At 36.1% G+C, this 15,966-nt stretch overlaps 1 protein-coding gene across 4 annotated transcripts in view; it reads right to left on the bottom strand.

The window, feature by feature from the left end:
* LOC103597149 (chromosome unknown open reading frame, human C18orf54) overlaps positions 1–15,613 on the bottom strand; it is a 39,585-nt gene extending 23,972 nt beyond the window's left edge. For 2 of the 4 annotated variants that reach the window (XM_008580948.1, XM_008580946.1), the window contains exons 1-7: positions 15,301–15,613; positions 14,749–14,845; positions 12,660–12,988; positions 10,808–11,587; positions 10,151–10,301; positions 7,574–7,676; positions 61–192 (exon numbers count right to left, since the gene is read on the bottom strand). In XM_008580948.1, the coding sequence (XP_008579170.1) occupies positions 61–192; positions 7,574–7,676; positions 10,151–10,301; positions 10,808–11,587; positions 12,660–12,942 (1,449 nt within the window). In that variant the 5' untranslated portion in view covers positions 12,943–12,988; positions 14,749–14,845; positions 15,301–15,613. The remainder of the gene's footprint in view (positions 1–60; positions 193–7,573; positions 7,677–10,150; positions 10,302–10,807; positions 11,588–12,659; positions 12,989–14,748; positions 14,846–15,300) is intronic. The other 2 variants (XM_008580949.1, XM_008580947.1) reach the window with 2 other exon arrangements.
* Between the last annotated feature and the right edge of the window lie 353 nt (positions 15,614–15,966).

Here is a 15,966-nt window from a genome sequence, read left to right as displayed (position 1 = left end):
CAGGAAGGCATCTTTATATAAATTCACAGATCTCAATTCATAAATCAAGTTTGTGCTTACTTGCTTAATCTCTTCTTTTGGCTCTGAGGTTTTATTGTGACTAAAACTTTCTTGTACTGCTTGAAGATTAAATAACATTTGTTTCAGGGCTTCAACAGGACCATGATGTTTGCCTCCAGAAAGGGTACAGGTCTAATATTAAAACAGATGACAGTATAAGATTAACCATTCAAATTTAGGGGGAAAAGTTTTATTTTCTATTATTTTCCCCCAATATAAAATTAATGAAAAATCCAAACAATACATGTCAATAAAGTGTTTTAAAAACTGAAATTACAACTCACCACTTCCCCATATTCAGTCCCCAGATGAAATTATTTAGAAACAATCATAATTAAAGAGTTTGGCCCATGCTTTCCAGTCCTTGCTCTTTTAAAATGAATAGTACATGTTTACATTTACAACAAATTCATTTAGTACATTTAAAAATCACAGAGTTTTAGAAATGAAAAGGTCCCTCAGAGATCAGGTAAGCCAACGTGCTCTTTTCAGGTATGTAAATAAAGCTGATTATCAGCTGAGTGAGAAATAAAATTTCAAATAAAGTATTCTCTGCACACTTTTATATGTTTTCATAGAAAGAATGCTGGTGTTTCACCTCTACATGAGCCACATATTCCTTGCTACCTAAATAACACTCATACCTCAATTATTACTGACCTTACCTGGTCCAGAGAAGGCAACAGCACTTAAACACATAAGGTAGTCAGGTTTCTCTTAAGATAATCTGTAAGGGATATTTTAAAACTTCTTTTTGGGGCCGAGCCCGTGGCGCACTCGGGACAGTGCGGAGCTGGGAGCGCAGCAGCACTCCCGCCGCGGGTTCGGATCCTATATAGGGATGACCGGTGCGCTCACAGCGCTCACTGGCTGAGTGCAGTGCGGCTGGTCTCAAAAAGGACAAAAAAAAAAAAACAAGAAAAACTTCTTTTTGAAAGTCTTGCTATCTATTATTTTACAGCTTTCCAATCAGTTGTTGTGTCCTGATAGCTACCCACAAAGCGGTGTAGAAAGCAGATTCAAGAAAATAATGACAGAAAATTACAATTTTGATGTATGCTACAATATGGAAGAACCTTGAAGACATAATGCTGAGTGAAGTAAGCCAGTCAAAATGGGACAAATATTTTATGATTCTTATACAAGCATATTTCAAAAAGTTCATTGAAAAACTGAAGTAAAAAATAATACTAATCCTTCCATGAACTTTTTGAAGATCCCTCATACCAGGCTCCTAGAGTAGCAAATTCATAGTGAAAGAAAGTAGAATGCTGTTTGCCACAGGATGAGGGAGGAACAAATGGGGAGTTGGTGTTTAATGGATACAGTTCTGAATATGGATGATGGTGATGGCCACACATAATGTAAGGGTACTTAATGCCACAGAACTGTATCTACTTAAAAACAGTTAAAATGGTAAATTTTATGTTATGTATATTTTACCACAATAAAATGAAAGTTTTTAAAAAGAGAGACAGTGATGTCACCAAGATGGCAGAATAGACAATTCCCAGCATCACTCTCCATTACAACCAATCAATTCACAACTACTAAAAAGCAAAGTCTGCCATCCTGGGAGCAATGGAGCTCAGGGGAAGAGGAGTACAGACCCACAGAGTTCGTGAAGGCATGAGAAGCTGCGGCAATAGGGAGTAGGGACTGCTCAGACTGGATCAAGCCCCTGCTGCTTCTGGCGTAGTGTGGGGCAAGAAGTTGCTACATACCAAGAAGCTTCCAGAAGCTAGAAAAGCCACAGCCACACCCTTTGCGTGATGCTGCTTAGAGTATGCTGTGGAGAAGAGGGCCTGAGAGCGTACCATACCAGCCCCCAGGACAACACAGCCACAGGCAGAGTTCCTCTGGTCCCACATAGGAGCAAGGAGCCATAGCCAACCAGAGAAAAAAGCCACCCAGAGGTCAGCAAGTCATTGTGAGGGGTCGTGCACGGCCTGAACCATGGGAAGTGTTTGAAGAAAGAAGAGGAGACTGGCCCACTGGGGGAACATTGTGGCACAGTGTGGGCAGCTAATGTACCTTCTAATTGGCATGAGAGCCACTCAGTAGAGACCGGTCAGGGTGATAGAACTTGCAGGGGGCAAAGTTAGCAGGAAAAACTCAATCCCAAGCCAGTATTTCCACAAAGCCCAGTCGTATCTGTAGAGACCCTGAAGTGATTGAAACAGCGACAAGTAAAATCCAATCTCCCCAAAAAGTCTTCCCCAAAGAATCAGCAGCAAAGCAGCAATTTAGTTCTAGCACGGAGCTCAACTTCTGGTGCCCACAGGAAGTTACTCCAATTCTGGAATTAACCAAAGGACAGCATATTAGTTCCAGAGAAGAGTTTAAGTGATAGTGGTAGTCAATAATTCACTTCAGAAAGAAAAAAAGTGCAGGTAAGAGACAAAGCTCTGAAATTAACCAGTGAAGGTCTACCACCACCAAAGAACACTTATAAAACCTGGAAGAGGCAGCAGTCTCCTCAAATGCCCAGGCATCAACACAAAGATACAAAGATCAAGAAAGAAAAGAAAAATATGTCACCACCAAAGGAAACCAACAAAGCACCAGTAACAGACCTAGAGGAATAGCAGATTTATAAAATATCTGACAGAGAATTCAGGATAATTCAGAATTCTTAAGTATATTCACAAAGTCACAAGAAAATACAGATAGAAAATTAAATGATATCTGGAAAACAATTCAGCAAGAGAATGAGAAAATTGACAAAGGAACAGAATCAATTTAAAAAACACAAATATAAATTCTTCGAATAAAGAATACATTATCTAAACTGAAAAACTTGACAGCAAGCTCTAGCGGCAGACCTAATCAAACAGAGGAAAGAATCAGTGAGCTCAAAGATAAAACATATGAAATTATCTAATCAAAAGAGCAAAAAAAACACAAAAAAGAATTTAAAATTAAACAGAAAAACATGAATTATGGGACTCCCTCAAACGAAATAAGCTCCACATAACCAACATGCCAGGAGAGAAAAAAGGAAGAGACGTAGAAAGCAGATTCAAGAAAATAATGACAGAAAATTACCCAAATATGGAGAAAGGTGACAGCATGCAGGTAAAGAAAGTTCAGAGGTTGCCAATCAAATCAATCCAAAGAGGAACACCCCAAGGCACATCATAATCATTATTAAAAACCAAAGAGAAAGAAAGAATACTGAAAGGCAACAGAAAAAAAACACATAACATTCAATGGAGCCCCAAAATGTCTCTCAGCAGATTTCTCAGTAGAAACCCTACAGACCAGAAGAGAACAGGATGACATATTCAGGATACTAAAGGAAAAAGACTGTCAGTCAAGAATTCTCTATCTGGCAAAATTAACCTTCAAATATGAAGGAAAAATAAAGTCTTTCCCAGACAAAAAAAAAGCTAAGAGAACTCATCAACACTAGACCTGCCTTACAAGAAATGCCAAAGACAGTTCTACAATCGTGAAAGATGACACCAAGGAGTAGCAAGAAAACATTTGAAAATACACAACTTGTTAATAAAGCAAGTACACAGACAACCTCAGAATACTCCAGAGTTATAAGAGTGGTGAATAAAACATTTATTTTCTTAGTATTAAGACTAAAGGACAAATCTAACAAGACACTAACATACACAACAACCATATAAGAGATAGGCAATATTGAAAGATGTAATATGAAACAAGAAAATGTCAAAAAGTAGGGGGGAATGACGCCAAAGCATACAGGTAGCTTTGTTTTTTTCTTTTTTAGGTATCAAAGTTAAGTTGTTATTAGTCTGAAATATTTGATTATAACTATAACATGTTATTTATAAGCCAAACACTTATAAGAGATGTACTAAAAATAAATAGCAAGAAACGAAAATATACTGCTAGAGAAAACTACTTAACCACAAAGGAAGAAAGTAAGATGGTGAGGCATTATGTCCAAATGATCTGCACCCAGCCACTAGTTTAGAATTTCTGATTGCCCAATGCCAACCACAAGGGTTACAAAACTCTACTTAAGGAATATGTTATGTCTGACTTGAATAAACTTTTCATGCAATGTGGTGCTCAGAGTACCAAAAAAAGATAGAAGACCACAAAAAAAGATAATATAAACTGTTCTGTGCTATTACTAATGAACGTTTAATAAATATTGGTATGTGTGATATAATTTGTTCTGAGACTGGTCATTAACCTGGTAGTGAATGTCTCTGAGTACAACTTTTTGTACATTTCTCTTAGAACAAGAGAAATGTTTCACATATTCAGAAAATGAACAATTTAAACAAGGCTCAGAGTACCAAAAAAAGATAGAAGACCACAAAAAAAGATAATATAAACTGTTCTGTGCTGTTACTAATGAACGTTTAATAAATATTGGTATGTGTGATATAATTTGTTCTGAGACTGGTCGTTAACCTGGTAGTGAATGTCTCTGGGTACAACTTTTTGTACATTTCTCTTAGAACAAGAGAAATGTTTCACATATTCAGAAAATGAACAATTTAAACAAGGCAGAATGTGGGAAGAACCCAATCTGTATAATAACGAATGAACTACCTAACAGTACTATAAATAAACAACACAACCACAAACTGAAGAGAGATAGGAAGAAAATAATCAACCTAAGGTAACTTTGGAAAACAGTATTTTGACAGAATATTGTAAGACTAAAGACAAAAAGAACAATGTACAAATAATGTAATCTAGTTAATAAATTTGTTTCTTACAGGCATATAGGTTAGCAATTCTGAAACAACTTTATGTGTATACTAAGACTGAACAAATAAGTAAATCTACTGTAGATAATAAGAGTCAGAATTATCAGAGGGGGAGAAAGATATAAATAAGGAATGAGAAAAGCTAAAACAAACCCTCTGGTATTGGACTGGAATCAGAGGTATCAGTATGAACCCATGATTTTATACATAATATGTATTTTACACATATACACATACATATACACACACACACACACACACACACACACACAGAGATAGATACAGAAATGTAGATGTGGAAGCATGTGTGGGATAGTAAACAAATATGTTTCCTAGGTCTGCCTGCTGTGAGAATCTAGAATGAACAACAATGCATTAGCAATAAGCACACCTAGTACCTAGATCTTTGTTTCTAAACATCATTTTCCAATAAAAAGTACCACAGTCCTCAGAAAAATATTCAAAAAAGAATAGGGACAAGGCAAAAGGACACAGGAGCCAACCTCAAGGAACTCCCAATGGCCTAAACTGGAACAGTATGAACAACGACATAAATAATATTATTTTATAAACCTAGAATAAAATAAATATTTATGAGTCCCTACTGACATAATTTAATAAACAAGTAAATGGGAGAGAAGGTATAGCTCTTCATTACACAAGAATTTGAGTCTATAAATGTAGAAGAGAAGACAAGATTCACCAACGGATACTAATTTAGTGGATGAAAGTTTGACAAGAAACCGGATATTTGCATAACCGCAAAGTACCCTAAGATATGGGAAACAGTAACTTCATTAAGGAAAGAGCCAATAACACCACCAAGTGTTCAAAGTTAACACCACCAGCATTAACATAATATTATTATATTGTTATATATTGTTATATTATTACATTAACATATCAACGTATCAATGATATCAACATATCATAAACTCTCTAATATGATGTACTGAGAAGGGCACTACGTCACTTTGTTACTCTTGCCAAAAATATATAACCTCATTCTATTCACATTGAAGTTTTAGACAAACCCAAATTGAGGAATTATCTACAAAATAACAGTGACACTTTTGAAGTGACAGACAAGGAAATACTAGGAATCCAGCACAGAGTGAAGTAGATTAAGGAGACATGACCACTAAATGCGACGTTAGATCCTAGATTGGACCCTAAAACAGGTCATGATAGAAAAACTGGGGTAATGAGAAATTCTACAGTTTTGTATCTATGTTAATTCCCTATTGGTAACCATTATACTATGATTACATGAGGTGTTAATTTTAGGGTAAGCTGGGAGAAGGGGCACTGGAAATCTTTGTATTATTCTTGTAACTTTCTGTACAACTAAAATTACTTCAAACAAACAAAAGAAATCCAAAAACAAAAAAGACCCTGGTAGTGAGATTGTTTATGTGTGGGCAAGGAACAGGGTATCGGGGTACTCATCCACCTCAAACTTCAAAAAACTTCCCCAAATTTGTTCCTCCACCAATGTTCCTTGCCTAGTAAATGGCACCATTAATCCTCTAGTTGCTTGGCTCAAACATCTTGGATTCATCCTTTGAATCCTCTGTGTCTTCATCCTATGAGGTCTACCTTCAAAATACATCCCAAATCTAACAATTTCTGACCACCTCCAATCTACCCACCCTAGCCCAAATCTCCATCCTTAATCTGAAAGATAACAATAGTCTCCCAGCTAGGTTCCCTGCTCCTCCTGCTCCAGTTCCTCTCAAGACTATACTCCATACAGCTGCCATTTTATATTTTAAAATGTAGATCTCCACTAAAAACCCTCCAGTGATTTCTCATCTCACTATAAAATATAAAATCTTCATTCCATAGCTTACAAGAGCCTACATGATCTGGCACCTGCTTACCTTTCCAACTTTGCCTCTTACAAATCTTTCCCTTGCTTATTTTGATTGTGCTACACTGATCGGACTCTGAGACTCTGTAAACATGCCAGACATATTTCTGCCTTTGGGTTTCTAAACTTACTACGACCTCTACGTGTAAAGCTATTCCTCCATGGGTGCTTGGCTTATTCACTCATTTCAAGTTTCTCTAGTAAATTTTACCAAGGGAAAAGACATAGTTCATTAAATGTTTTAGCTAATTTTTATTTTGAGTGTTCAAACCTTCCAATCCTCTAGATGTTAAGATCCCAAATGTAACTTCAATTTATGGTAATGACATAGTTTTGATCTGATAATCACATCTTGAACACAGGTAGTGACAGTCAGCTTTGTGCCTCATGAATATGCATAATCAATATTTTTTAAAAATGAGACTTACAAAAAAAAAGATCCCAAATGTATTACTTCAATATCTAATAGCCAAATTATAATATTATTTCTTATGTGCCAATATATACATTTATACTTTATTTGGGGGGTTACTTGTAAGATACACATAAGCTGATTTTGTAAAATTGGTAATAGTTTTCCTATTTTAAATTATTATATTTATCATTGTATCTTAGAAACGCAACACTCAATAATCAACTGCTCTATGAGAATTTTACTATAATTTACGCTATAATTATGTTTTATATGTTTTCCAGAAAAAGAAAATTGTAATGCCAATTTAGGCTATCCGTAGAATTCAATCCCAGGTTCCTATACTTTAGAATTCTAAAATAAAATTACAATAACTCTGGAAGAAGTGATGGTTTTATTGATGTGTGCTGGGGAGAAGATTTGTGTCTTTTTTGTTTTAAAATATCTAAATAATTTAGAAATAAGTACTTATATGCTAGCCATGAATCTTCTTTTAATAAGTTAAAAAGATTTAAGTTCACCCACCTGATTATCATTATTTAAAAAGTCTTCAAGAACTCCTTCAGCATACTTTGCCCTTGAAGTTTGTTGAGGATTATCATCAGAGTTAACAGGAACAGGAGATTTGCTAAGCAGGATTTAAAGGATACAAAATAGTAATTAAGTTTCCAATATAAGTGATCATCAAGAAATAACCATGATATATATGCTTTTTATCAATGTGGCATGGTAATTCTACTTAAACTAATACCAGAATCCAACCCCTACTTATCTCCCTGCTTCTTCTTTCAAACTTCAAAGAAACTGAAGATATTAGTCCCCAACTTAAAAGAGATAAGCACTCAACTATAGACTATGCTCCAAAAGCTCATTTGATTGAAATAAGTAGCATAATTTTCCCATTAAACATTGTTAGTTACCCAATGATAATAAAAAACCCCATGAATTCATAAGAGTTTCTAATGGGATGGCAGTTACATGTTATCCTTCTTCAAGGCAACAATTTTGAAATTAAAATTCTGTAGTGCAAATCCCAGTCCTACCCACTATATGATCTTAGGTATAACTTATTTATCTGAACTTCATTTTCTACACTTGTAGTCCCACTTATCTCACTGAGGTGTTGTATAAATACACTGAATTAATTCTCGGCATACTTGGTATATTTAACAATGCTCAATAAATATTAATTTTTTTCCTGATGTTCAAGGGGTAGTAAAGGACATCCCTAGCATAAACAAGAATATTCCTCAAATCAAATTGTTAGTCACAGAAATAAATAAATTCATCCTATTTATCTCTTATTGATCACTATAACGTTTGTAACTCAAGTACTCCAATATCTAAGAAGCTTTTTATAACACTTAAATGTCACAATGCTATTTTTTTTCCTAATAAATGGTACTTACATATTGACATATTTGATTTGTAATCTGGTATGAGCTTTCTCTCACTCCCAGGTAGTCTTTTCCCCAACTCTTTACCAACATAGTTTGCACATCCACATTATACTATTCTACTTACGTATTTATTTGAAATTTTCCGTAATAAAAAGTTTTTTTAAAAAGCAATTACCTAGTTGTGGTTTTACCCTACCTTTTAGAATACTGCCTTGAATACTTCCTATTCAATTCTGTTTTTGATAGCAGGTTGACAATAATTTGTCAATCTCAAACTAAAGTCTATTCGTTCTTCTCATCAATCCATTGTAAGTTTTATCTACATACCTGTCACAATATAAATTCAATCTTCCAAAAATGAGCTATACAAGGTACTAGGCCAAACCATTGATAATATTAATTATACAAGCCAGAAGTTATATTATCTAATTACTAAAATAATTAAATGCATTCAAAAATTTTACTCTTAAACATCTGTCATTCATTTTGGTTCCAATTGAAAGCAAAATATTGCAGCTATGATACTTTGCTAGTACACAAACCAACTGATAAGAAAATAAGAAATTAGAAAATAAGAAGGATAACAGAAGTTAAACATCAACTGAGCTTGTTATTATCCCAGGTTGGGGGGAAGTGGGGGAAGGTACCAATGAAACAACTTGAGAAATGAGGCTAAAAGGAAAAAATAAAATATTCTGGATAATCATCACCACTACAACTTACAACAGATCTCACCCTAAGTCAGAAACTGCCTTAAGTACTTCATATTCATTTTCTAATCAATTGAATCCTCACAACCCTGAAATAGATTTTATTTCTCCATCTTTAACATTTAGAGAAGTAACTTGTACAAGGTCTCATAGCAAGAAAGTGGCAGAGACGGCATTCCAAACTGGCATTACAGTCAGCAAATACATTCAAAAATAAGGTATTCAACTGAGAAACAATCAATAAAGAAGACAGGAAGTGATAGACTGTCTATAACAGAATGAAAGGGTTAGACAACTGATGATAATAAATTACCAGAACCTAAGGCATGATATAGGGTTACCAGGAATGCACTGTTGATAAGCCCAAATGTAATAATATCACTAAAAATAAAAACTTTCCCATATAAACTTCCAATTCTAATTCCACATTCACATTCTCGGGTATCTAGGTATACTTTTTAAATTATTCTGAGACACTATATCACAGAAAAGTTAAGCACACAAATAATGTTAGGAACTATAAGAATTTATACAATAGGACGCAAAAGAAAATGCATCATCATTTAAGGAAAATAATGACTAAAAAAGAAAGTAAAATATAAACGAAAAGAAAAGGATAGCTTTAATATATGAAGAAGGGGAAATGCTTAAAGTAAAAAGAAAGTAACAAGTACTTCATAACACTTCCATCTGCAAAATAATTGTTTTTGGTTATAATCAATCCCTCATATTAAGACATATATCAAAATTTTATAGTGAAACAAAATGAACATGTGATAAAGACTATATACCTAAGATTATGAAATGTTACACCATCTTGTGGTAACAAATAAAAAATGCAACTTAAAGCAAACAACACTGAAAGCTATATTCTACAGAATTACAATGTTATTAGCATTGTTTAATTAGCATTGTTATCTAAAAAATAAATGAGATGTTCACATGACATTTTCATTTGAACACCTAAACAGTTTTTCCAGTCACTTACTTACAAAGTAACAGGAATATTTTCCCATGATCTTTCTGCTTCAAGTTTATCTAATGAGCAAGGACTATCATCCTTTTTCATAGACCTTGGTAATTCTTCTGTACACTGCTCTAGATTTTTCTTGGCCTTCAGGATAAGCAATTCAATTTTGTCACCTAATTTTAAAAGATTACATTAATTCTTTAACACAAAATGCAAAGCACAACAAAATCACACAGTCAACAAGAATTCAGATAATTTGGAATATCCACACATCTAGAACAGCAAATTATGTTAAAATGTGACATTTTAAGCAAAAAAAAAAACAGGGAATGGGAAAAGATATTTTCTAGTTACGTCACCTAATTTTAAAAGATTACATTAATTCTTTAACACAAAATGCAAAGCACAACAAAATCGCACAGTCAACAAGAATTCAGATAATTTGGAATATCCACACATCTAGAACAGCAAATTATGTTAAAATGTGACATTTTAAGCAAAAAAAAAACAGGGAATGGGAAAAGATATTTTCTAGTTATAAAATGCTACATAAATGAAGATCATAGGCATTCTAAAAAGACATTATATCAAAAATAGAAAGCTCCTAGGTATTAGGTCAAATTTACAGCACTTTCTTTGGCTTAAAAAAAACAAAAAACAAAATAAAAAAAAGTATTACCACTGAATGGCTTTTTGGATTGTCCTGGGAGAAGTGGATTCTCACACTGACATTGGTTATGTTCAGAATCACATTTGTATTCATTAACTAATCCTTTATCATCACTCAAGGAATGTGAAAAGTTTGAGGGTTCAAAAGAATATTCAAAACAACCTAATTTATTCATAAGCCGAGAAGTTCTTTGTGCCTGATAACTATGTCTAGGGGAACACTGATCTTCTACATAAACCCTTTGACTATTTGCATCAGGTAGCAAGTCTTGATTGTGGAGCCAGACTGGGTATTTGAAATCAGGTATACTAGTTATCCCTGAAACATTAAGGTCAGATTTCTGGCTAGTGAGCCATCTTGGATAATTCTTTTCAAGATTGTGTTCTGCATTGTCCTCAAAAGACGATTTCTTGGGAAAAGATAAAGATGATTCAGAAATGCATTTATTAGTCCTATTCTTAAGTTTTGGGTTTTTTAGCCTACCCCGTTGCTTTCCATTTATATGTGTGTATACAACAGGAGTAGCCAAGTTATCCTTGCCCCTGGGAGTGAAGGGTTCTTGAAATTTTGAGTTCTTTTCAATGTCCAATGGACCCAGTCTTTGAACACATTTCTTGTTTTTCCTGCTCGTTCGGTGACCTTGTCCAATATAAGTGAAAGGAAATGATCCATCGGCTGGAAGTTTTAACAGATCATCAGTTGTTAAGCTAATGGAGTCTGTGTCATTAATAGTCAGTCTTCTATAGGATAAGGAGTTTGAATGCTTTTTGTAATCAAGATTTTCAAAAGCTGAAAAACAAAGCATAGTTCTGTTTATCTTCTTTTAACACATATACTTTATAATATTCAATAGTAAATACTTTATAATATTCAACAGTAAATGAGAATTAAAAATTTAAGAACCATCTTTGCTGCTTTCCCCTTATCCCCACTAAGTCTTTGATTAAAAGTATAAAAGGTACAGCTTGATAAATTAGGATGTGTTTTCTCTCTCACATTTCTTCAATCTGTTTTACTTAATTTCTACGTTTCTCTCCAACCTCCTGAATTTTCCTGTGTTCTCTAATTTACTGTTTCTTCAACTTTTTTCATCTAGACATACCAGATACACTAATACAATCACCTTAACATTGATCACTGAACACTAACTGCAACAAAGAAAAAAAAATGCTGTTAAACTAGGTGGAAAATAATTTGCTTTCTCGCCTACTAACCCAGCAATGGGCATGGTTACACACAGAGAACAGTTGTTCTAATTCTCTTCTTGTAGACTATATTGCCCACATCCCTCTAAGAGTTCAATGTAAATGTTTTCCATTCTAAGGCCATTCTCTAAGTGCTCAGTAAAGTGTCACCTGGCTTATAACAACTATATTTTCCAAACTTGTCCTCATGGAAGCCTTATCAAGGACAAACTCTTAACATCTTGTGAACGTTATTGTTCTACAGAATACAGATCAGAAAGACTAATATAGTCCTATCCCATCAACTGGGATTGAGCAAACAAACCCAGAAAGGTTGAGATATGCTTAAAGTCATTAAGCTAGTTATGAAAGTTAGAACCACGTCAATGCTCTTTCCATGATACTACAGAAAAATGGCTTAAAGGTTTAGGATCAGCCACCTGCTATAATTAGTTACATTCATCAGCTTCCTCTCCAAGATCAAAAGAGGATCTTAGCTGAAAATTCCTAGGAACTAGAGAATTATACAACCATTTTACACAAACATCCAGATCTCAATATTATAAAAGTTATTTTTATTCCAAAAAAAAAAAAAAGGCAAGATTTACAAGGCTAGAGCACATCTCTCAAATGCTTCAAATCACTGGACATGAAGAAAACAAAGAATAAAAACATACCATTGTTTGGCTTATAAATACAGTTGGAGAACTGTGGCATATTAGTGGAACCTTCATCAGTGTTAATTTTTCCAGTGCTTACACCAGGATGTACTCGGCTTAGATCAAAATCATCAATATAGGCCTGTAGAGCCTGAGATGCAGAACTGTACAATTTATCCTTATAGTGAAAAGAGCCATCAGAGTTAGAGGAATTACTACCATTCAGGCTGCAGCTTGCTAGCAGAGAAGACACTGAAGATTCCCGAGAACAAACTCTGTATTTTGTGTTTGATTTTGCCATGGCTTCCTCAAAATGGGTTATTTCTATTCATTTCTCTTAAAAACAACTGTAATACAAAAACAAAAGGTTAAGGTACCAATTTAAAGGAATAGTGACCAAATGCAGAAAAAATTACTAAATATATAAACTTCTTATAATTTAAAGAATAAAATCCATTATCTATAATAGACACTCATTTATAGGCACTGTAGATTTTCCATTATCTTTATTATTGTGAATCCCTTCATCAATGATTGAGAAAACATTTACTGAGTGCCTACTATGTGCCTGGAAGCATGCATACAAAAATTATCTGAGAATATACATGGAAAGTACAAAGGAAAAAGTACTCACTTTTTTTAAAGTCCTAAACACTACTGATACAGTCTTTTTTTCTTATGGTGATATATTCTATGACATCACAATTACATAACATTCCCCTATACAAAACATTTTTAAAATCATAAGCCTACCGCTGTGCACTGCAGATAGTAGGTACTCAATAAAATTTTTAAAGTCATCAAATAAGTATTAGAAACAAGGAACAATGGAGAAGATCCACTTTCATGTTGTGAATGTTGCCAATATGTAACTTTAGCCAACCCTTTCCCCCCAAAAAGATTTGAGAATAAAGTAATTTACAATATTTATCTGTAAAGAAACAAACTAAAAGTCTTACTAAAGAATGAGCTAGCTATATCCCTTTTTTATTCAACATTGTTAATAATCATTTCCTGACCTTTATTTTCGGTAATATCTTATTTTCAACTCTTACATTAAACAGATTCAGCTCACCTCTCTTTAAAAGGAAGCTTAAATAATTTGTAAATTGACTTAATGTATTCCATTATTAAAATTGAGAGAATTCCTGTGTACCATAGCACAGCAATAATAGAATCTACATTTGAAAACTTGAGAAATAACATAATGAACCGGCACTAATTTAGTACATGATACGACAGTCACTCAAAATTAAATCAACGGATGTTTGTTTATTTTGCAGCCAAAAGAAGAGCATCGATGGATACAAAATTAAATCAATGGATTAATGTCTGGGACTTAACACCTGCTATTGTGCTGTAATGTCTAATTTTTGGCCATAGCTTCGTAAATATTTGTTGTAACAACTGTAATCTCAATAATTGTCAACTATGACTTTAAAATATTGAAAGTTTTCTAACTAAAGAGAGTAAAACGTTCATCCTGTCACAGCCTTGGAGCATGCACGACCGGCCTAATTATAGGATATCTGACAGTGAACGGTGGAAGCAGCAGCAGAACAGAATGGTTATTTAGCCTCTTCGATTGCCTTGAATGCTGTGACGGTGGTATATCTCTAAAGAATGGCTTTGACTAAGTCAGCTTTGTGCTTTATCCCTTCTACTAAAGAAATTTAAATTCTCTCAATTTGCTTGGATAAGCTTAACCGAACATTTTCTCCCTTATTTGAACACAGAACAGGTAACCGATTTTAGTTTACAAAACTTTAAAAAACAAAGACAAATCTTGAAAGGGAAAGCTGTTGGCTTACCGCTCTCAGTAAATGGGGTTTTTTTTTACTAATTCTTTCACTATTTTTTTTTACATTTACTAATTATTTAATTTACAGGACTGACAAAAAAGATAATACACAATTTAACTTTTATTCTGGAGAGTTTTCAAATGTATACAAAAGTAGAATAGTTTAATACACCCCTACTCACCCATCATCCTACTTCCAACAATGATCAACACACCCCAACTTTTTACCCATACCCCCACCCACTTCTCCCCATCCAGCCACAGGAGTGAGTCTCATCTATCTTAAGCAAATCCCGTATATCTTACCATTTCCTCCGTAAACGCTTGAGTTCGAATCTCCAAAAGAAAATTCATCATGTGGAAGAATAGAATGTTAAGCTTAATGGCAAGAAATTTCAACTCCCTTCGATCCAAAAATAGAATGTGCAGTGTTAACCAATGGGAATATCGCACAGAAAATGAAAAACAACTCTTGGAAATCACAGCTCTGTGATTTCTAAGTTTGGAAAGTGAATGTTTATTTTGCCGCAGAAGGACGAGAGTCGATGGCGCTGCTAAGCGAAGGTGGCCGGCGCCCCTGCTCTGCGCCTCTCTCCCCCACCCCGGGCGCGCCGGGTCCACACATTTCCTCCTCGACTTGGGCAACAGCCGCCCTTCGGGGTCCCACCGCCCACGTCAGTCACACCCGCCCGCGTCAGTCACAGACAAAGAGTCTTCCGTGAGCTACTTTTCCCTCCGAAACCATTTATTCTGCAGCAAGTCCCCAGAGGCCCACGTCAGGTCCCCTCCGCCCCGTCCCGGGATGCTCCCCCGCCCGGGGGGCACTCCCCCTAAAGCGTTCTTTCCACAGAGTCTCACCTCGCGTCTTCCCTGAGGAGACGTCTTCCTCTTCCCTCCTCGCCACACCTCCTTTTAGCCTTTCCCTCGGGCTGTCAAAGGACGGGACGCCCCTCGAAAATACGCCCTCATTTCCGGCCTAACTCACCCACTGAGACCCGAAAAGAGAGAAATACGCACATTTCCGCAACTCCCCACAGAAAGCCCAGGCCTGTTACCGGACCGGAGACGCCGCAAAGCATCCCCCACACGGACAAGGCCCCGCCTCAGGCGCCCCTTGCTCGCAGCTCCTCAGCCATCACGGCCGAGCGCAACGCCCGCGCTCGCTTTCAAACCGACCCAACATGGCGCCGGCCCGCGGTGCGCCTGCGCGGTGCCGTGGCGCGTGGGGTGCGCCGAGGCGGGGAGCTGGCAGGGGAAAAGGGGGCGCTGCGGGACGTTAGGTCGCGACCCCCGCTGGGAGGTGTAGTTTCTCACTCGTCTTCTTTCTGGGGTTGGGAGAGGGCGGTTCCGGACTACATCCAAGTCGATGCCCACCCCCCCGTCTCCGTCACCGCTGTTCTTGGCCAGTCCGAGCAGGGAACAGGCTGACCGTCCTTCGGCCGGCCCCCGGGACTGTGGGAGGGGACCGGGAGGAGAGGGCGCTGTGGGAGCGCTGCCGGCCGCCCTTCTGCAGCTGAGAGCCAG

Source organism: Galeopterus variegatus, unplaced genomic scaffold, assembly GCF_000696425.1.
Source record: "Galeopterus variegatus unplaced genomic scaffold, G_variegatus-3.0.2 Scaffold2217, whole genome shotgun sequence".
In the NCBI taxonomy this organism is placed as follows: domain Eukaryota; kingdom Metazoa; phylum Chordata; class Mammalia; order Dermoptera; family Cynocephalidae; genus Galeopterus; species Galeopterus variegatus.
This window is presented reverse-complemented; position numbering and strand designations above follow the sequence as displayed.